The 21,768-nt window shown below is 33.6% G+C and overlaps 1 protein-coding gene across 1 annotated transcript; it reads right to left on the bottom strand.

Annotated features, from left to right (window-relative positions):
• Nucleotides 1–322: 322 nt before the first annotated feature.
• On the bottom strand, nucleotides 323–21,448 carry LOC126891160 (uncharacterized). Its single transcript, XM_050660342.1, has 3 exons — nucleotides 21,046–21,448; nucleotides 17,764–18,735; nucleotides 323–414 (listed from the first exon to the last, which is right to left on the bottom strand). Exons 1-3 carry the CDS (start codon nucleotides 21,446–21,448, stop codon nucleotides 323–325), a joined length of 1,467 nt encoding a protein of 488 aa, XP_050516299.1.
• Between the last annotated feature and the right edge of the window lie 320 nt (nucleotides 21,449–21,768).

The raw sequence follows: 21,768 nt of genomic DNA, 5'->3' as shown, positions 1-21,768 counted from the left end.
CCACTGTTGAGGGGTATCGTTGATTGGAAGGTTGAGAAGAATAAGAATTATAAAAAGAACTAAAGTTATGAGAGCACTTAGTAATAATTAAATAGTTATAAGATGATTTTATTTAAGAGTATAAAAGTAGAATTACATAAGAAATCAAACTAGGTAATCCTATATCAAAGATGATATTTGAATGGCATATAAATTAGAAATTTGTTACTAGAACCTATAATAATTTGAATTTTGAGTTTTACCAGAGAATTACTTCTAGTTGTATCACACAATAGCCTTATTTATTCGTAAGAATCATCAAAAGGTTCCATTTTTCCAAAACTTACTTCGAAAGGAACTTCGTTAAGGTGATACGTCTTGCATTACTTAGCTGCATGTGTGGATTTGTGAAATTATGTTGAAATAGACATAAATCTAAAATTTGAGAACAATAGTTAGTTCAATATTAATATTATTAGTATAAATTTTACCAAAAATGTGGAAAATAATTCAATAGAATCATAGCTTTGACAAGTGTCGAAACTTTAGGTAAAATTTAACGTATAAGAATGATCTTTTGAGGAAATGGCTTATGCATATTCAATTGCTGATTTATTTTGTATAAATTGAAAGTTATTTCAATCCTTAGTTTGTAGTAATTGTGTAAATATTTGAATTTTAATATGTGAGTGTAAGTGTTAAAGAAACTAAAAATGAAGTGTCGGACGGTGAAGTGAACCCTAATAGAACTTTAATAAGGGCACCTAGGAAAAAGGACATTATATCAAAATAAACTAGAAAGTTTAATCTATTCAATTCCCAGATTAGATTATACCCAAATATTAGAATAGAATCACAATTTGGGTTCATATTTCCAAAATTTTCATCAAAATTATCATTTTGATGAAATGTCAAATTTATTGGAATTATTTGATTGGTGAATTCAAATTCTCATAGCAAGGATTGTTATTAATAATTAATTTCCATTGGCTGTGAAGGGACGCCAAGCCAAAAAGAATCCATTTTAAGGAGAGTGTTCCAGACCTTTGAACAGGCAACAGCTTGTTGCAAGTAGCTCCGCAAATTTTGGAAAAAAAATGCGGTAAATCGTAAAAAATTAAGTTCAAAAAACTTTTATCCTACTAACCTGTAAAAATAATCTTCATAGTGAAGCAAAATTTTTCAAAAATGACCCTCAATTTAATAAGAAAAATTAAGAAGTGTTCTGCATATGCCGGTAACTACCATAGAATTTAGAACAAAAGACGGTGAAGGAGAATGGATTGGTTTCTTCTTGGATCCGAAGAGACTTCATAGCAGCATTCGTTGGTTTATCTTCATATTACATCGTGAAAGGTTGTACTGAACAGTTTTTTTTTAATCGATCATGATCAAAATCAATGTTTTTTTCATTTTCTAGCTTTAGTATAACAAATTTTGAATATTCAAGATAATTTTGGGTTATCCTAGACTTGTGTGGCGGAGTGGGAATTTCCCCTCCGCCACGTCATCGACAGCCACGTCAGTCACGCCAGTCCACGGTATAAATAACCGCCCCAGCGTCAACAACAACAGTAGTGCAGTGAGTAGTGAGTGTAGTGTGTGGAGCCTCAGGAGAATGAGACCCCGGAAGCCCTGAAGATGACGTCAGAGAGGACGTCGAAAGCTAGCCTAGAAATCAACGACGCGGTTCAACCCGGAAGCCTGGTGAGTTTATTTTTAATATTAATTCTTTTATTGATATTGATTTTAGCTTTAAGTTTTATTGTAGTAACCGCGGAAACCTTTCCGAACATATATATATATATATATATATATATATATATATATATATATATATATATATATATATATATATATATATATATATATATATATATATATATATATATATATATATATATATATGTTCGGAAAGGTTTCCGCGGTTACTACAATAAAACTTAAAGCTAAAATCAATATCAATAAAAGAATTAATATTAAAAATAAACTCACCAGGCTTCCGGGTTGAACCGCGTCGTTGATTTCTAGGCTAGCTTTCGACGTCCTCTCTGACGTCATCTTCAGGGCTTCCGGGGTCTCATTCTCCTGAGGCTCCACACACTACACTCACTACTCACTGCACTACTGTTGTTGTTGACGCTGGGGCGGTTATTTATACCGTGGACTGGCGTGACTGACGTGGCTGTCGATGACGTGGCGGAGGGGAAATTCCCACTCCGCCACACAAGTCTAGGATAACCCAAAATTATCTTGAATATTCAAAATTTGTTATACTAAAGCTAGAAAATGAAAAAAACATTGATTTTGATCATGATCGATTAAAAAAAAACTGTTCAGTACAACCTTTCACGATGTAATATGAAGATAAACCAACGAATGCTGCTATGAAGTCTCTTCGGATCCAAGAAGAAACCAATCCATTCTCCTTCACCGTCTTTTGTTCTAAATTCTATGGTAGTTACCGGCATATGCAGAACACTTCTTAATTTTTCTTATTAAATTGAGGGTCATTTTTGAAAAATTTTGCTTCACTATGAAGATTATTTTTACAGGTTAGTAGGATAAAAGTTTTTTGAACTTAATTTTTTACGATTTACCGCATTTTTTTTCCAAAATTTGCGGAGCTACTTGCAACAAGCTGTTGCCTGTTCAAAGGTCTGGAACACTCTCCTTAAAATGGATTCTTTTTGGCTTGGCGTCCCTTCACAGCCAATGGAAATTAATTATTAATAACAATCCTTGCTATGAGAATTTGAATTCACCAATCAAATAATTCCAATAAATTTGACATTTCATCAAAATGATAATTTTGATGAAAATTTTGGAAATATGAACCCAAATTGTGATTCTATTCTAATATTTGGGTATAATCTAATCTGGGAATTGAATAGATTAAACTTTCTAGTTTATTTTGATATAATGTCCTTTTTCCTAGGTGCCCTTATTAAAGTTCTATTAGGGTTCACTTCACCGTCCGACACTTCATTTTTAGTTTCTTTAACACTTACACTCACATATTAAAATTCAAATATTTACACAATTACTACAAACTAAGGATTGAAATAACTTTCAATTTATACAAAATAAATCAGCAATTGAATATGCATAAGCCATTTCCTCAAAAGATCATTCTTATACGTTAAATTTTACCTAAAGTTTCGACACTTGTCAAAGCTATGATTCTATTGAATTATTTTCCACATTTTTGGTAAAATTTATACTAATAATATTAATATTGAACTAACTATTGTTCTCAAATTTTAGATTTATGTCTATTTCAACATAATTTCACAAATCCACACATGCAGCTAAGTAATGCAAGACGTATCACCTTAACGAAGTTCCTTTCGAAGTAAGTTTTGGAAAAATGGAACCTTTTGATGATTCTTACGAATAAATAAGGCTATTGTGTGATACAACTAGAAGTAATTCTCTGGTAAAACTCAAAATTCAAATTATTATAGGTTCTAGTAACAAATTTCTAATTTATATGCCATTCAAATATCATCTTTGATATAGGATTACCTAGTTTGATTTCTTATGTAATTCTACTTTTATACTCTTAAATAAAATCATCTTATAACTATTTAATTATTACTAAGTGCTCTCATAACTTTAGTTCTTTTTATAATTCTTATTCTTCTCAACCTTCCAATCAACGATACCCCTCAACAGTGGCAATAATAAATATGATTATCCATATACTTTGGGCTTTACTAAAATTACTAAATTATCTATTATTTTAACTATTCTATGGTTTGGGTATCTTAAAAATCATAATAACTATTTAAAATCATGACAATTGCCCTAAATGAAAAATTGATAATTTTTCTTAAGTAAAATTTAAATTTTTCATTTAAAATTTTAACTATTATATTAATTATATTTATTAAAAAATTTCTTATCCTATAAACTTTAATCTATCCCTGGTAATATTTATACAAATCATTTATATTAAAAATATTTTCAAACGCAAATTAAAATAATGAAAAATACCATTTCACTCCCTTCTTGAGTAAATGATTTAAAGGAACTATCTTTTGGCTCAAATCAGGCACAAGCCTTTTAAAATAGATGATCAAACCAAGAAAACCACGCAAATTTTTAATATTTTTAGGAGTAGGGTACTCCTTTATTCTTTCTACTCTCTCCTCATCCATTGAAACTCCCAGTCCACGGTATAAATAACCGCCCCAGCGTCAACAACAACAGTAGTGCAGTGAGTAGTGAGTGTAGTGTGTGGAGCCTCAGGAGAATGAGACCCCGGAAGCCCTGAAGATGACGTCAGAGAGGACGTCGAAAGCTAGCCTAGAAATCAACGACGCGGTTCAACCCGGAAGCCTGGTGAGTTTATTTTTAATATTAATTCTTTTATTGATATTGATTTTAGCTTTAAGTTTTATTGTAGTAACCGCGGAAACCTTTCCGAACATATATATATATATATATATATATATATATATATATATATATATATATATATATATATATATATATATATATATATATATATATATATATATATATATATATATATATATATATATGTTACACTTGAAGTTTCCGCGGGAGCTATATGTGCTTTCTGTTGTTTTCCGGGTTTGACTCCGCGTTGAATAATTTTGGTTTTGATAAAAACCATTATTTTGACGACGTTTCGGCAAGATCTCACTTGCCATTGTCAAGTCAGGTAGTTCCGCTTCTCGCTGCTGCTTGAAGTAAACTGAATTTTTACTCACGATACCGTCGCTTATGTAGTTGATCCTGATGCTGCTTGCCCTGCGCGAACTCTGGCTCTTGTTATTGGTCCGGTGTAGGTTGCAGTCGTCGGCGGGATGTTACGCGTGGATGTTGCGGCCTGATTTATTTTGGTCTTTTTCTTCAATACCGTTTTCCAAGTTGTAGGAAGCCGTTGCGCATCATCTCTTTGGTTTAAGCCGTTGGGATTTCTTTCAATTTCTATCGATTCTCTGATTTCCCGTTTTCTTTTTATTTCGATGTTAGCTAACATCGTTGTTTGGTTCAGGTTTATTGTGTGTCCTGTATTTGCGACATGTTGAGCCAGGGATGACGTGGTTTCTCCCCTTTCGATAGCATTTCGGTGTTCTTCTCGTCTTACCTGGATTCTTCGGTTGGTCTGTCCAATGTACGACTTTCCACAATCCCCACACGGAATCTCGTATACACCTTGGCTTTCTAACGATATTTTGGTCTTTGGTGTTGGTAAAATAGTTGAGATCTTTCTGTCCGTATTAAATATCGTTTCTATGTTGTGTTTTCTCAGCACTCTCCCTATTTTCTCTTTCGTACCCTTCACATATGGCAGAATGGGTTTGCCGATCGGCTTATTGTCTTCTGTAGGGTCCTTATCTCTTCCTCGAGCATTTTGAGCTTTTTCGATGTTGTATGTTGAGAAGCCGTTTTTTCTTAACGCTGTTTTCACGTTATGCATTTCTTCATTTTGATGTTCTTGGTCTGTCAGTCTTTCGGATCTTGTAATCAAGGTTTTGATGACTGAATGCAATTGTGCAGGATGGTGGTGTGAAGCAGCATTTAGATATCTATCGGTATGTGTCGGTTTCCGATACACTGTATGGCCTATGTGTCCGTCTTGTTTCTTTATTATTAACACATCTAAGAATGGAATTTGATCGTTTTCTTCCAGTTCCATGGTAAACTGAATTTTATGGTGGATATTGTTGATGTGTTCTAAAAAAGCCTTTAGTTTTTCTTCTCAGTGGGTCCAGATAATAAAAGTGTCATCCACGTATCTAAGCCACAGTTTGGGTTTGTATTCAGCTGTTTCTAAAAACTAAAGGCTTTTTTAGAACACATCAACAATATCCACCATAAAATTCAGTTTACCATGGAACTGGAAGAAAACGATCAAATTCCATTCTTAGATGTGTTAATAATAAAGAAACAAGACGGACACATAGGCCATACAGTGTATCGGAAACCGACACATACCGATAGATATCTAAATGCTGCTTCACACCACCATCCTGAACAATTGCATTCAGTCATCAAAACCTTGATTACAAGATCCGAAAGACTGACAGACCAAGAACATCAAAATGAAGAAATGCATAACGTGAAAACAGCGTTAAGAAAAAACGGCTTATCAACATACAACATCGAAAAAGCTCAAAATGCTCGAGGAAGAGATAAGGACCCTACAGAAGACAATAAGCCGATCGGCAAAGCCATTCTGCCATATGTGAAGGGTACGACAGAGAAAATAGGGAGAGTGCTGAGAAAACACAACATAGAAACGATATTTAATACGGACAGAAAGATCTCAACTATTTTACCAACACCAAAGACCAAAATATCGTTAGAAAGCCAAGGTGTATACGAGATTCCGTGTGGGGATTGTGGAAAGTCGTACATTGGACAGACCAACCGAAGAATCCAGGTAAGACGAGAAGAACACCGAAATGCTATCGAAAGGGGAGAAACCACGTCATCCCTGGCTCAACATGTCGCAAATACAGGACACACAATAAACCTGAACCAAACAACGATGTTAGCTAACATCGAAATAAAAAGAAAACGGGAAATCAGAGAATCGATAGAAATTGAAAGAAATCCCAACGGCTTAAACCAAAGAGATGATGCGCAACGGCTTCCTACAACTTGGAAAACGGTATTGAAGAAAAAGACCAAAATAAATCAGGCCGCAACATCCACGCGTAACATCCCGCCGACGACTGCAACCTACACCGGACCAATAACAAGAGCCAGAGTTCGCGCAGGGCAAGCAGCATCAGGATCAACTACATAAGCGACGGTATCGTGAGTAAAAATTCAGTTTACTTCAAGCAGCAGCGAGAAGCGGAACTACCTGACTTGACAATGGCAAGTGAGATCTTGCCGAAACGTCGTCAAAATAATGGTTTTTATCAAAACCAAAATTATTCAACGCGGAGTCAAACCCGGAAAACAACAGAAAGCACATATAGCTCCCGCGGAAACTTCAAGTGTAACATATATATATACATATATATATATATATATATATATATATATATATATATATATATATATATATATATATATATATATATATATATATCATAAAGGAGTACGACCGTCAATTCCAATATAACAAAGGAGCACTCGTAAGTGTAGGGTTTTATCGGTCAAGTGGGTGAAAAAAGAGACAAAGAATTCAGCTACTTCATCTATTTATTGAAGACGTTTCGTCTACTGCTCAGTAGACATCATCAGTTCATCTACAAAAAGAGTGGTATAAGAGACAACATCCAAAAGAGAGGTAAACAAGCACTAGCGTTACCTTAAAAAGACATGTAGCAAACGATAAGATGTACATAGTAAAAAAACCTTATCCATGAACCAACGTAATGTAAAAGTATATAACATTTAAGTGTATAGTTAATATTTAAAAAACTTTAGTACAGCCAAAGACAAGACCATGTGGTAACAGTCATATATAAAAAACAAGTGGAAAAAAGCCGGCTTGCTTTTTTTGAAGTCAAGAATGAACCAAGAAAAAACCAGATTCACTTCCAAAAACTTAGTAGTATTTAAGCATACTTCATTTTAACTTTAGGTAACATCATTAAATAAGTAGAATGCTAATATGCAACTTTAAAAATTTAAGGTCAAATAGTTACCAGCAGGTCATCCTAGCCCAACCGACACACAAAAGAAAATGGAGTTTGAATTATCAGGTGTAAACTGACATCTCGCCAAGAGGCAGGCAACCTTTAAAAAATTATAACAAAGAGTGACTGACAACTGCAGTGCAGCGCGGTAAAATTTAAATTGATGTAATTAAAACAGTTATAAAAGTGTTTAAAAAGTGAAAGTAATATCAAGAAGTAATCAAGGGATGTACCTTATACCTCGTAGACAAGAATCACAGTTTATTTTAAACAAGTGAGGGCACTTCACACAATTATATGGAAAAGTGCCTACGTTAGTACTGGTAATCCAGTTAACTAACTAATATATAAGATAGTACAATAGTATAACTCCCATATATCGCAGCTCAAAAAGCAAGAAAAAAATATATGCAATAATTTAAGAAAATTTATAAATCAGTTTAGCAAATTGTAATTTATAATTAATATCAATAATGCAACATTTTATCCTATGGCAAAATTTTAAATTGTACATCTAATAAGTAAACTGTTATTATCAAAAAAAAAAAAAAAAAAAAAAAGTGGGAAAAGCTTGAAAAAACCACCAAAAACTTTTTTACAATAAAATAATTTAAGTGAATAACATCGACTGATTCAGCAAGATCACTATTAAAGAAGTGGAAAAAGCCTGAAAACCACAAAACTTTTTTACAATATAATAATTTGAGTGTAATAATACCAACTAATTCTGCAAAATCAATGCATGGTATATTTGACTCAAGTTACTGATGTCAGTTCTCTTGTTAAGTACATTAGAGGTTTTTAATATGAAACACATCTCTAAGAACTGTCTTTTCGACAGGTTGCGTTCATTGCAAAGGATCTTGGCTTCATCAAAGTCCACCTTATGTTTTGTATCTATTGCATGTTGGGCTAAGGCACAAGTTGGTTTTTTCAAATTGATATCACTACGGTGTGAAATTAAACGTGATTTTAAAGCTCGCTTTGTCTGCCCTACATAACATGCGTCACATTCAGCACAAGGTATGTGGTAGACCACATTAACTTGTTCCAAAGGGGACAAGGGTGTTTTAGTCTTAGAGAACAAATTTCTGACTGTTCTTGCGTTCTTAATTGCAATCTTAACAGGAATATTATTATTTTTATATAGTTTAATAAGTTTATCAGTAACCTGAGGAAAATAAGGAAGTGAAGAAAACTGGGAAACAGGAGTCCCAAGGTTAGTAGTAGGCAGAATTGTGATGTTAACAGTATTATTCGATATTGATCTAAGTTGGTCACCATTGGGTATGTCGTTCAGAGAAGAACCGTAGCTTTGGGAAAAAAGAAATTTATTGATAAGGGAGGAAGGGTAGGAATTATCTACCGATATACTTCTGAGTAGCAGAAGGGATTCCCTTCGATTAACCGGATGTGCCAACCTATGTAGCCTACAGCTTAAAGCTTTAATAAGATTTATTTTATATTTAAAGGGATGACAAGAATGGTAGTTGAGAAACCTATTAGAGGCCATTGGTTTCCTATACCAACTTGTACAAAGTGTGTTATCTCCACTTCTAGTGACACGCATGTCCAAGAAGGGGATACTATGGTTGTTGGGGTCCTCGAGTTCACATGTGAACTGCAAATGAGGATCAAACCCATTGAAGATGGACAAGGTGGCCTGAGTCTTGTCTGGTGGTAAGGCTAGTAATAGGTCGTCCACATAACGTTTAACAAAAGGAACTTGAAAATCTAAATAACCCAGACGGTCAGATACTAAATCATCCAAAACATAATTCACTAGGATGGGTGAAATCGAGGAACCCATTGGTGTCCCAAAAATTTGTAAATAAAATTTGTCGTTGAAGACCAAAAAATTAGTGTCAAACACTAATTGGAGCAATTCTGCAAACACTTCCCAGGAAACTGGAGAATTAGGTTGGATAATATTCCAATGATTTCTTAGTGAAGTAAGGACACTAGCTAGGGGGAGGTTAGTAAAAAGTGAAACTACATCAAAACTCACCAAAATATAACCATGTGGTAGCTTAAAGTCATTAATAAATTCACTAAATTGAAAAGAGTCAACAATGTTGTAATCATTATTGTAATTATAAGATTTTGACAAGATATCAGTCAAAAATTTTGCAATATGTATGTTGGGTGAATTAATTGAGGAAACAATAGGCCTCATGCTCAATGTGGGCTTGTGAATTTTGGGCAGACAATAAAATCTTGGAGCATAACCATCATAATTATGTAATGACTTAGCTAAAGTTTGATCTATGATCTTAATATTTTTTAAGTGAGTAATGAATTTATTAATTTTGTTAGAAAATTTTGAACAGGGATTTGAAGTAAGAGGTTGGTAGTACCTAACGTCATCTAACAATGATTGACTGAGGCTGATATATTGATCTTTATCCATAAGAACAGTGGCATTGCCTTTGTCACTGGTGAGAACGAGAAGATTAGGGTGGGTTTTTAAAAACGATACCGTTTCCCTATAAATCTTATCAATTTCAGATATGGATTGCCTAGGGCGGTTGGTATAATTCAACAGAATGTTATTAGAAGATGACCTTAGGGAAAGAAGATCAGCATTGTCTGCATGAGACAATATATTTTCTACATCTGCAAGGGTCCTACTGATTGAATAATCTTTGAAGGTCAATTGAATGTATGTCATATATACACTTGTTTTTTATATATGACTGTTACCACATGGTCTTGTCTTTGGCTGTACTAAAGTTTTTTAAATATTAACTATACACTTAAATGTTATATACTTTTACATTACGTTGGTTCATGGATAAGGTTTTTTTACTATGTACATCTTATCGTTTGCTACATGTCTTTTTAAGGTAACGCTAGTGCTTGTTTACCTCTCTTTTGGATGTTGTCTCTTATACCACTCTTTTTGTAGATGAACTGATGATGTCTACTGAGCAGTAGACGAAACGTCTTCAATAAATAGATGAAGTAGCTGAATTCTTTGTCTCTTTTTTCACCCACTTGACCGATAAAACCCTACACTTACGAGTGCTCCTTTGTTATATTGGAATTGACGGTCGTACTCCTTTATGATGTCTTCTGTTACAGAGGGTTTTTACGCTAATACCAGGCGCATCCATGGGGAACTACCAGTGAAAAAGCTCAAGAGATGGACCAATTTGACCGAAAAACTAGCTACAGCTGAAGCAAGAAGAACTTTCCTTCTAGAGTGCAGGAGGACCAAGAAAATTCCAAGATTTATCACAGATACCACTTCTAACATACTTACTACTACCACAGGAACCCACGATCACACACTCCAACGCAGGAGCCAGGCTCTTAATAGACAGGTGAGGGCACGATTACTTAATTTCCATATATCGAAGGTTCATTCAGATATTAAATTCATTTTTGGTCAAATAAATAATGTCACTGATTTCTTAGATCACACTTTACCTGCATCTTTGTTAGATAGGTTTGAGACCTCTTTACACAAGAAATTTAATTTCGTTTATAAAAAAACTATTTTACATCTTCAGAGTAAGCTTGATAAATTGGGTGCACCAGACTTCCACAAAATTCCATTTAATCCTAATTGGATAAAGAATCTTTCTAATGTGGATGTTCCTCAAAATATTCTAAAGCTACTATCTTTGGGCCCTAAATTTGGTCTGGAACCTACCTTCAAAGATTATTCAATCAGTAGGACCCTTGCAGATGTAGAAAATATATTGTCTCATGCAGACAATGCTGATCTTCTTTCCCTAAGGTCATCTTCTAATAACATTCTGTTGAATTATACCAACCGCCCTAGGCAATCCATATCTGAAATTGATAAGATTTATAGGGAAACGGTATCGTTTTTAAAAACCCACCCTAATCTTCTCGTTCTCACCAGTGACAAAGGCAATGCCACTGTTCTTATGGATAAAGATCAATATATCAGCCTCAGTCAATCATTGTTAGATGACGTTAGGTACTACCAACCTCTTACTTCAAATCCTTGTTCAAAATTTTCTAACAAAATTAATAAATTCATTACTCACTTAAAAAATATTAAGATCATAGATCAAACTTTAGCTAAGTCATTACATAATTATGATGGTTATGCTCCAAGATTTTATTGTCTGCCCAAAATTCACAAGCCCACATTGAGCATGAGGCCTATTGTTTCCTCAATTAATTCACCCAACATACATATTGCAAAATTTTTGACTGATATCTTGTCAAAATCTTATAATTACAATAATGATTACAACATTGTTGACTCTTTTCAATTTAGTGAATTTATTAATGACTTTAAGCTACCACATGGTTATATTTTGGTGAGTTTTGATGTAGTTTCACTTTTTACTAACCTCCCCCTAGCTAGTGTCCTTACTTCACTAAGAAATCATTGGAATATTATCCAACCTAATTCTCCAGTTTCCTGGGAAGTGTTTGCAGAATTGCTCCAATTAGTGTTTGACACTAATTTTTTGGTCTTCAACGACAAATTTTATTTACAAATTTTTGGGACACCAATGGGTTCCTCGATTTCACCCATCCTAGTGAATTATGTTTTGGATGATTTAGTATCTGACCGTCTGGGTTATTTAGATTTTCAAGTTCCTTTTGTTAAACGTTATGTGGACGACCTATTACTAGCCTTACCACCAGACAAGACTCAGGCCACCTTGTCCATCTTCAATGGGTTTGATCCTCATTTGCAGTTCACATGTGAACTCGAGGACCCCAACAACCATAGTATCCCCTTCTTGGACATGCGTGTCACTAGAAGTGGAGATAACACACTTTGTACAAGTTGGTATAGGAAACCAATGGCCTCTAATAGGTTTCTCAACTACCATTCTTGTCATCCTTTTAAATATAAAATAAATCTTATTAAAGCTTTAAGCTGTAGGCTACATAGGTTGGCACATCCGGTTAATCGAAGGGAATCCCTTCTGCTACTCAGAAGTATATTGGTAGATAATTCCTACCCTTCCTCCCTTATCAATAAATTTCTTTTTTCCCAAAGCTACGGTTCTTCTCTGAACGACATACCCAATGGTGACCAACTTAGATCAATATCGAATAATACTGTTAACATCACAATTCTGCCTACTACTAACCTTGGGACTCCTGTTTCCCAGTTTTCTTCACTTCCTTATTTTCCTCAGGTTACTGATAAACTTATTAAACTATATAAAAATAATAATATTCCTGTTAAGATTGCAATTAAGAACGCAAGAACAGTCAGAAATTTGTTCTCTAAGACTAAAACACCCTTGTCCCCTTTGGAACAAGTTAATGTGGTCTACCACATACCTTGTGCTGAATGTGACGCATGTTATGTAGGGCAGACAAAGCGAGCTTTAAAATCACGTTTAATTTCACACCGTAGTGATATCAATTTGAAAAAACCAACTTGTGCCTTAGCCCAACATGCAATAGATACAAAACATAAGGTGGACTTTGATGAAGCCAAGATCCTTTGCAATGAACGCAACCTGTCGAAAAGACAGTTCTTAGAGATGTGTTTCATATTAAAAACCTCTAATGTACTTAACAAGAGAACTGACATCAGTAACTTGAGTCAAATATACCATGCATTGATTTTGCAGAATTAGTTGGTATTATTACACTCAAATTATTATATTGTAAAAAAGTTTTGTGGTTTTCAGGCTTTTTCCACTTCTTTAATAGTGATCTTGCTGAATCAGTCGATGTTATTCACTTAAATTATTTTATTGTAAAAAAGTTTTTGGTGGTTTTTTCAAGCTTTTCCCACTTTTTTTTTTTTTTTTTTTTTTTGATAATAACAGTTTACTTATTAGATGTACAATTTAAAATTTTGCCATAGGATAAAATGTTGCATTATTGATATTAATTATAAATTACAATTTGCTAAACTGATTTATAAATTTTCTTAAATTATTGCATATATTTTTTTCTTGCTTTTTGAGCTGCGATATATGGGAGTTATACTATTGTACTATCTTATATATTAGTTAGTTAACTGGATTACCAGTACTAACGTAGGCACTTTTCCATATAATTGTGTGAAGTGCCCTCACTTGTTTAAAATAAACTGTGATTCTTGTCTACGAGGTATAAGGTACATCCCTTGATTACTTCTTGATATTACTTTCACTTTTTAAACACTTTTATAACTGTTTTAATTACATCAATTTAAATTTTACCGCGCTGCACTGCAGTTGTCAGTCACTCTTTGTTATAATTTTTTAAAGGTTGCCTGCCTCTTGGCGAGATGTCAGTTTACACCTGATAATTCAAACTCCATTTTCTTTTGTGTGTCGGTTGGGCTAGGATGACCTGCTGGTAACTATTTGACCTTAAATTTTTAAAGTTGCATATTAGCATTCTACTCATTTAATGATGTTACCTAAAGTTAAAATGAAGTATGCTTAAATACTACTAAGTTCTTGGAAGTGAATCTGGTTTTTTCTTGGTTCATTCTTGACTTCAAAAAAAGCAAGCCGGCTTTTTTCCACTTGTTTTTTATATATGACTGTTACCACATGGTCTTGTCTTTGGCTGTACTAAAGTTTTTTAAATATTAACTATACACTTAAATGTTATATACTTTTACATTACGTTGGTTCATGGATAAGGTTTTTTTACTATGTACATCTTATCGTTTGCTACATGTCTTTTTAAGGTAACGCTAGTGCTTGTTTACCTCTCTTTTGGATGTTGTCTCTTATACCACTCTTTTTGTAGATGAACTGATGATGTCTACTGAGCAGTAGACGAAACGTCTTCAATAAATAGATGAAGTAGCTGAATTCTTTGTCTCTTTTTTCACCCACTTGACCGATAAAACCCTACACTTACGAGTGCTCATATATATATATATATATATATATATATATATATATATATATATATATATATATATATATATATATATAGATTTATTTGGTTATATTCCGATTTGACATAAGAAATAAAAGTCTATAGTTATATTTAAAATTCAAATAAAAATAAAGGTTTTCGTTTTTCTCGACCGCGGGCGTGTAAATTTGGAACACCCTGTATAAAACAAATTATGTATAGGTAGTTTTTAAGAAAGTGTTTCGGAGAAGTGTTTACGAACCCCAGGAACAATACGACTCAAGTAAACAATTAGAGTGATGTTTAAAAAGAGAGTGTTCGTGGAAAGGTGTGAATAACCACCGATACTTCATATTCTAGCAAATAAGATAATAGGTTATTAAATTTGTAAAGAGGGTTAATGTGGAAAGTAAAATTGAAATTGGGAATATTATTTTTTCTTGAAATCCATTAAGATATTTAGAAAAAGGAAAGTTTGTGTTGGTAAACACGGATAATTGAAAGTTGCCTTGGATGGGTTGATTTTTGAATGCTGGAAGGGGTATTTGGAAGGAGGAGAATGAATGATCAATGAGGAGTCAGAATGTTTTGAGCGATCGAAAGGCGAAGTCGAGTTTTCGAGAAGAGTGTACAAAAAAGTGAAACGCCGGGTTGGTTAGTTTTGTCTTTAAAAAAATAAAAAGATATCGTGGAGCGAGTGATAGACCGAGTCGAGATAGTATATAACTCCTTGAGTCTAGAGTATCCCGGTTTTTGTTGAAGTGTTTGAAAAAGGTAGAACACGGCATCAGGAGAAGGTAGGAACGAGGGCTGTACGAGGCGTAGTTTTCAAAGGAGCCGAGGCATTACTGGAAGACTTGGACGAGTCGTTGGATCGCAACCCAAGCCAATAGGAAACGTGTTTTGTGTGAAGACATTGTCAAATCATCAGTAAAGGTCAGTCTATTTTGTTATGACATGAATGTATGGTTTGTGTATGAAATACCACATTGAAAATTGATCCACACAATCACTATTAAAAAAATTTCATCAAACCTAAATCAATTTTGTTACTGATAAATTATAATAGTTCATTATAAATAAAATAAATTTGGAGACAAAAAGAAATAAGATTCCCATTGGTTGTAACTGTTGTATTAAATAAAGATAGAAAGATAAGATATAAGAAATATTAAGCAGTTATTGCCATTTAGATAAAATAAACGATTTTTATAATTTCTAATTGAAATCTGTATGTGCGTATTATATTACTCTCTTTTATCTATCCCGATTAGGAATCCACTGAGAAATACTTTGAAGCCACGAAAGTAAGTAATTGATATTGGGGTGGCGATTGGGCTATGCTGGTCTATTACGCAATCGAATTTAAAGCGGACTGTATGGAAATAATAACAAAAAAATTCTTACCTTATTTTAACTGGTAGGTCGAGAAGTCTTCAGTTATTAGTAAGGTGAAGGAAGGAGGGAGAAAGGGTTAATTTATTTTTTACTATAACTGAAACCGGCGTTTTTTGGCGACACTTGATAACTACAGGAAACGACTTAACAATTCAATTTGTTCTTACTTACTGACGACCACGACTAGTTAGTACTAACGAAAGGTAATTAAAGAGAAAACAAAAAATTTAGTACAATATCTGGGCAAGAAAATAGGCCAGGTACTTCGCATGAAATAAATTTAATGAGGCCAAAACATCCTGCCCCCCCCCCGAGTTTATTTTTAAAATAAACGAAAAATCAACGAAAACTAATTTAATTTTAATATGCTAAGTCTGCACATGAACCCATCACCCTAAACTAAAATTTTAACTATCAAATAAAATAAAAAAATCCTCTCCAGTTTATTGACTGGGTAGAGGACACAGTTTAACGACTGGGCGCATGTAACTACCGTGCTTGGTTCGCACTTTTACGATTCGAACAATCCCATCTTTTCCAGGATACAAAGTCTCTATGACTGCCAGAGGCCACTGTAAAGGTGGGATAGTTTCATTTTTTATTATAACTACCATTCCCTCTTTGGGAGGGTTCGAGTTAGTGTTCCATTTTAAACGAGACTGCATAGAAGACAAATATTCTGAATGCCATCTTTTCCAATAATGTTGAACAATGCAATCTAATAATTTATATCTTTTCAAAGTACTCATATTTTTATCAAGATCAATATCCATCGAGGGTAATGACACTAAAGGTTCTGTACATAAAAAATGCGATGGAGTCAGCGCGACTGGATTTTCAGGGTCGTTACTTTGAACACAAAGAGGACGCGAATTCAAAAGACACTCGATTTGTGTCAGAACAGTTAAAAATTCTTCGTAAGTAAGGATTTGATTCCCCACAACTCTATTTAAATGAAGTTTTACACTTTTTATATTGCTTTCCCAAATACCACCGAAGTGACTGCCATAAGGTACGTTCATTTTCCAAGAAATTTTGGTATTATTAAGTTCCTGTTGGAATGCATCTTTATAAGTTTTTGAAGTAGTTAATTGATATATTTCATCGAGGACTCTCTTGGCACCCACAAAATTTGTGCCATTATCTGAATATAAAACCTTACAATTTCCACGACGAGATAAAAATCTTTTGAAAGTGGCTAAGAAACAATCTGTAGAGAGCGAGGAGGCTAATTCAAGATGTATGGCTTTCGTACTTAGACAAACAAACAAACATACGTAAGCCTTTTGAGTTTTTACGCCACGATATTTTCCTATAGTAATGGAAAACGCACCAGTATAATCTACACCAGTGTGTAAAAAGGCTTTTGCCTGATTGACTCTTACGGCGGGTAAGTCAGCCATCATAGGATAGGTAGGTTTAGGATTAAGACGAAAACAACGATTACATCTCCAAATTCTATTTCTGATGGCCTGACGACTAGATAGTATCCAATAATTTGTTCTCAGAAGATTTTGCAACAAATACGCTCCAGCATGTAAATGCAATTTATGGAAATAATCTATTAACAAAATGGTTAAAGGATCGGCTTTGGGCAACAAAATCGGATGTTTTTGTTCAAAACTACATTGGGAGTTGGACAAACGTCCACCTACTCTAATTATTCCATTTTCAATAAATGGATTCAAACGACGTATGGAAGATTTTACAACGAGATTTTGAGAAAGGGCTTTATATTCTTCAGAAAAATGCTTTTGCTGGACAGCTCGAATTAATTCAATTTCTGCAATTTTTAAATCAAATAGAGATATCCGTTTATTTAAAGACAATTTTCTAAGAAATCTCAATACGTATACTGTGGAATTTAAAAGTTTCGACCAACTGGAAAAATATTCAATAAGAGTATACAGCGGAGAAATTCCACGAGTGACATTACCAAAGAAGGTTTGTGATCTATATTCAGAATCACAAATCATAATTTCCTGTCCGTTGACAGACTGAATAGGCCAATATTCTGGCTCCAACAGTAACCAATTTGGACCAGTAAACCATGTGGAATGGTTGACTAACGAAGAAGGAAACAAACCTCGAGAGGCGCAATCAACAACATTTTCCTTTCCAGGAACAAAAAACCAATACTCTGACGGAACCATCTTATGAATTGTAACAACTCTATTTTGAACAAATATTTTGAGATTTTTCTCTGAGGACTTTATCCAATTTAATACAATCATGGAATCACTTAAGGCAAAAATTTTATCAATATTATGTCTAGGAGAATAAGTTTCAATAGCATGTGAAAGAAGCTTTGAGAGAAGAAGCGCTCCACAAAGCTCTAATCGAGGAAGAGTTATTTTAGACATTGGAGATACTTTAGATTGAGAGTACAGTAAAGTAACTTTAACTTGACCTGTACAATTAACAACCCTGGAATAAACAATGGCTGCGTATCCAGCAGCACTTGCGTCTGAAAATCCTACAAAAGACAACGACGAATTAGGTGTAACTGCTATATGGCGTGGAATTTGTATTTTGTATAGGACATGAAATTCATTTTGAAACTTTTCCCATGCTATTTCGATTTCTTTTGGTACGGTACTATCCCAATCTACCTTTAGAGTCCAAAGTTTCTTTATCCAAATTTTAAGCAAGAGGGTTATAGGAGATAGGAATCCCAAGGGATCAAACATACGAGCAACAAGTGAGAGCATGTTTCTTTTTGTACAACGGGTCGATGAGGGTATTTCTAACCCAAAACTAAAATTGTCACATTTTTCTTCCCATTGCAATCCTAACACTTTGGAGACTGACTTATCAAATTGTTTGGTTTTGACCAATTGAAGGGGTTCGGGGATTGTCGATAGTAGATCGTTCGAGTTCGACATCCATTTGGTTAATTTAAAACCACCTTTTTGAAACAAATTCACTAACTGAGTGTGTGTAACTATAGCTTCAGAAACATTTGGAAAACTGCTAATAAAATCGTCTACATACATATCTCTTAAAATTGGGATGATAGCATCAGGAAAACTTTTAGATTCGTCATTACATAATTGTTTTATTACCCTGAGACTAAGATATGGTGAGGCTTTTACTCCAAAAGTTAAAGTATTTAATTGGAAAATAGAAATAGGATCATTGGTATCAAATCTCCACAAAACTCTTTGAAACGAACAATGAGATTCAACCACTTTAACCTGCCTATACATTTGTTTCAAATCAGCGACAATTGCGATTGGAAAAAGACGAAAATTCAACAATATTGTGGTAGGATTATTTTGTAATTTTGGACCTTTATAAAGAATTTCATTTAATGACGGTCCTTTACTAGTTTTCATAGAGGCATCAAAGACTATTCTACAAGGAGTGGAAGGGCTATCTGATTTAAAAACACAATGATGGGGAATATAATACGACAACGAATCAATGGTTTGAATGGGAACTAAACTCATGTGCTTTTGGTCTAAATAGTCTTGAAAGATATCACAGTAAAGTTTTCTAAGTTCTGGGTTTGGTGCTAGGCGATTTTCTAAGGACAACAATCTATTTTTAGCAAGAACAAAAGAATCACCCAGTACATTAGGATCATTTTGGAACGGCAATGAAACTGTGTATCTACCATCTGCATCTCTACATACATTTTCTAAAAATAAATTTTCACAAATTTCATCTTCTGATGAACTATTAGTAACAGTGGGCAAATCCTCTAATTCATACATTCTTTCGACCAAGGAATCTAAATTCAACAAAGGGTTACAGACGAAAGACAAATATGTGTGGATTTTTTCAAAATTTGGTGCAGCTGAGCCCATGACTACATAACCTAAACTAGTCTCAATAGCTGATAGAGAATCTTCGCATGACACTCTATTACAACCAATGATATTTGAAAAGACAGATAAGCCTAAAATACCATCTATCTTGCCAGGAAAAAAGAAATTCGGGTCAGCTAATTTCAAGTGTTCTATACTGTTAATACAGTCTTTGTCAACTGGTTGATCTGGCAACTTATTAGAGATTGTGTCTATAAGCAACACTTCTATAGGATATTGTATTTTTTTATCAAAATGGGAAAAGATAACAATGTTGGTTTTACCTACTATCGGGGTGGTTGATCCTCCTATACCAGAAACTGTCAAATTTAATTTCGAATAACTTAGGCCTAATTTTCGGGAACAATCAAAAGTAAGAAAATTAGCAGAAGAACCACTATCTAACAAAAATCTAACCTTGTGAGCACTACCCCATTTATCAACAACTTTAACCATTATTGTCCCAAACAGACTAACAGAACTCGATTCTGATTCATTTGGGATATTTTTAGAATGGCGGACATGTAAACTAGAAGGATTATCAGAAGAACCAGAGGTAGGCTCAGTACTAGTGGAGGGAAATGGAACATTCTCATTAGGCCGAGTAGTATTTGGCTTATGCAACTTGGAATGGTGCCTAGCTTTGCACACAACACAAGAAAATTTTGACGGACAATTGGATACTCGATGCTTTGAAGAAAAACAATTTAAACATAAATTATTTTCCTTCACTAATTTAAATCTGGATTCAAATGGTAGCCCTAAAAAGTGCTTACAGTCTTTAATTAAATGTGGGCCTTTTTTACAAACAACACAATCTATGGAGGAATACGTATTCTGTTCTTGCAAATGAAACGATTTGTTCGGTTTTTGAAACGAAAAATTATTTTTGGAATTCCTTGATCTATCATTTTTAATAAGAGATTTACTACGTTGGCGTAAAAATTTCAATAAATCATCATAAGCGGGTAAATCATTATTATTTCTTATTAAATCAAATGAATCTATGGTATCTTGTGGTAATTTTAACATAGCTAAATAAGTTAAAATATGATCATCTAAATTATCGAGATTTAATCGTTTTAGTGCAGAAACATTAGTATCAAACTTTTCCAAAAATATTTCCAAATATGATGGATTATTAGATTGCAAACCGCGAAAATTAACAATTCGATCCATATAGAGATTAAACAAATATTTTTTATCATTATATCTTTCAACAAGCATATTCCAAATAATGTCATAATTATTAGGAATGGGTTCTATTGAGCTACAGCTTTTCAAGGCTTTCCCGGAAATACAACTCAACAAATACTGTAGCTTATCGGACTTGGGATATTCTATTTTGTTATGAACAAATTGTTTGAAATTTTCATAGAAAACAGGCCACAGAGATATATCTTCACCATCAAACTTAACTAATTCAAATTTGGGCATTTTAATAGTAGAATTATTAGTACTATTGGGATTATTACTCAAAACAGCAGGTTTATTTATTAATAATGAAGCTAAATATTCAATATTGGAGTAGAGATCATAAAATGCATCTAAATGCGTATGGTATGCAACGCCAGCATCTGGCTCCATCTCTTGTTTTAATATAACGATATCTTGAACAATTTCCTCATATTCTGATAGAGTTTTTTCGAAAGTACTATATCTAACTGCAAAGTTACGCATTTTTGAGGCATTTTCTGGATCTTTTTCTAAGGCCGACCCGGCATCGTAACATAATTGAGCCCTACGAAAGATAGTTTCACGTTTAGAGCATAATCGCTCCAATTTTAGTTCGTTTTGACTTTTAGGCATGTTTAATAATAAATATTGAAATTCTTTCAAAAAATTATCAATGATGAAGAAATAAAATGGAACAAAACCCAAAATATGTCAAGAATAGTAGTTAGGTGTATATATTTTTTCAACAATTACTAAAATTTTATTAAACTAAATCCAAACAAATTATTTTTAGGTTTGCAAAATATCCAAATCAAATATATTTACTTAATCAAAATCGATTTCACTAAGCGATGGGTTCAGAAGCAAAAACACGAATTCAATGTTCCAACTATAGTCGACCGAAGAACAAGGTTTTTCGATACACGACAAAAAAAGGGTACACTACGATTTAA

The sequence above is a fragment of the Diabrotica virgifera genome, chromosome 9 (genome assembly GCF_917563875.1).
Source record: "Diabrotica virgifera virgifera chromosome 9, PGI_DIABVI_V3a".
NCBI lineage: Eukaryota > Metazoa > Arthropoda > Insecta > Coleoptera > Chrysomelidae > Diabrotica > Diabrotica virgifera.
This window is presented reverse-complemented; position numbering and strand designations above follow the sequence as displayed.

Coding starts and splice junctions, on each gene's coding strand:
- LOC126891160 (XM_050660342.1), bottom strand. CDS start 21,448: ATGCCTAAAAGTCAAAACGAACTAAAATTGGAGCGATTATGCTCTAAA. Junction 18,736..21,045: donor TGAATTAGTTAAGTTTGATG/GTGAAGATATAT, acceptor TGTTTCAAAAAG/GTGGTTTTAAATTAACCAAA. Junction 415..17,763: donor TAGATCACAAACCTTCTTTG/GTAATGTCACTC, acceptor CTCAAATTTTAG/ATTTATGTCTATTTCAACAT.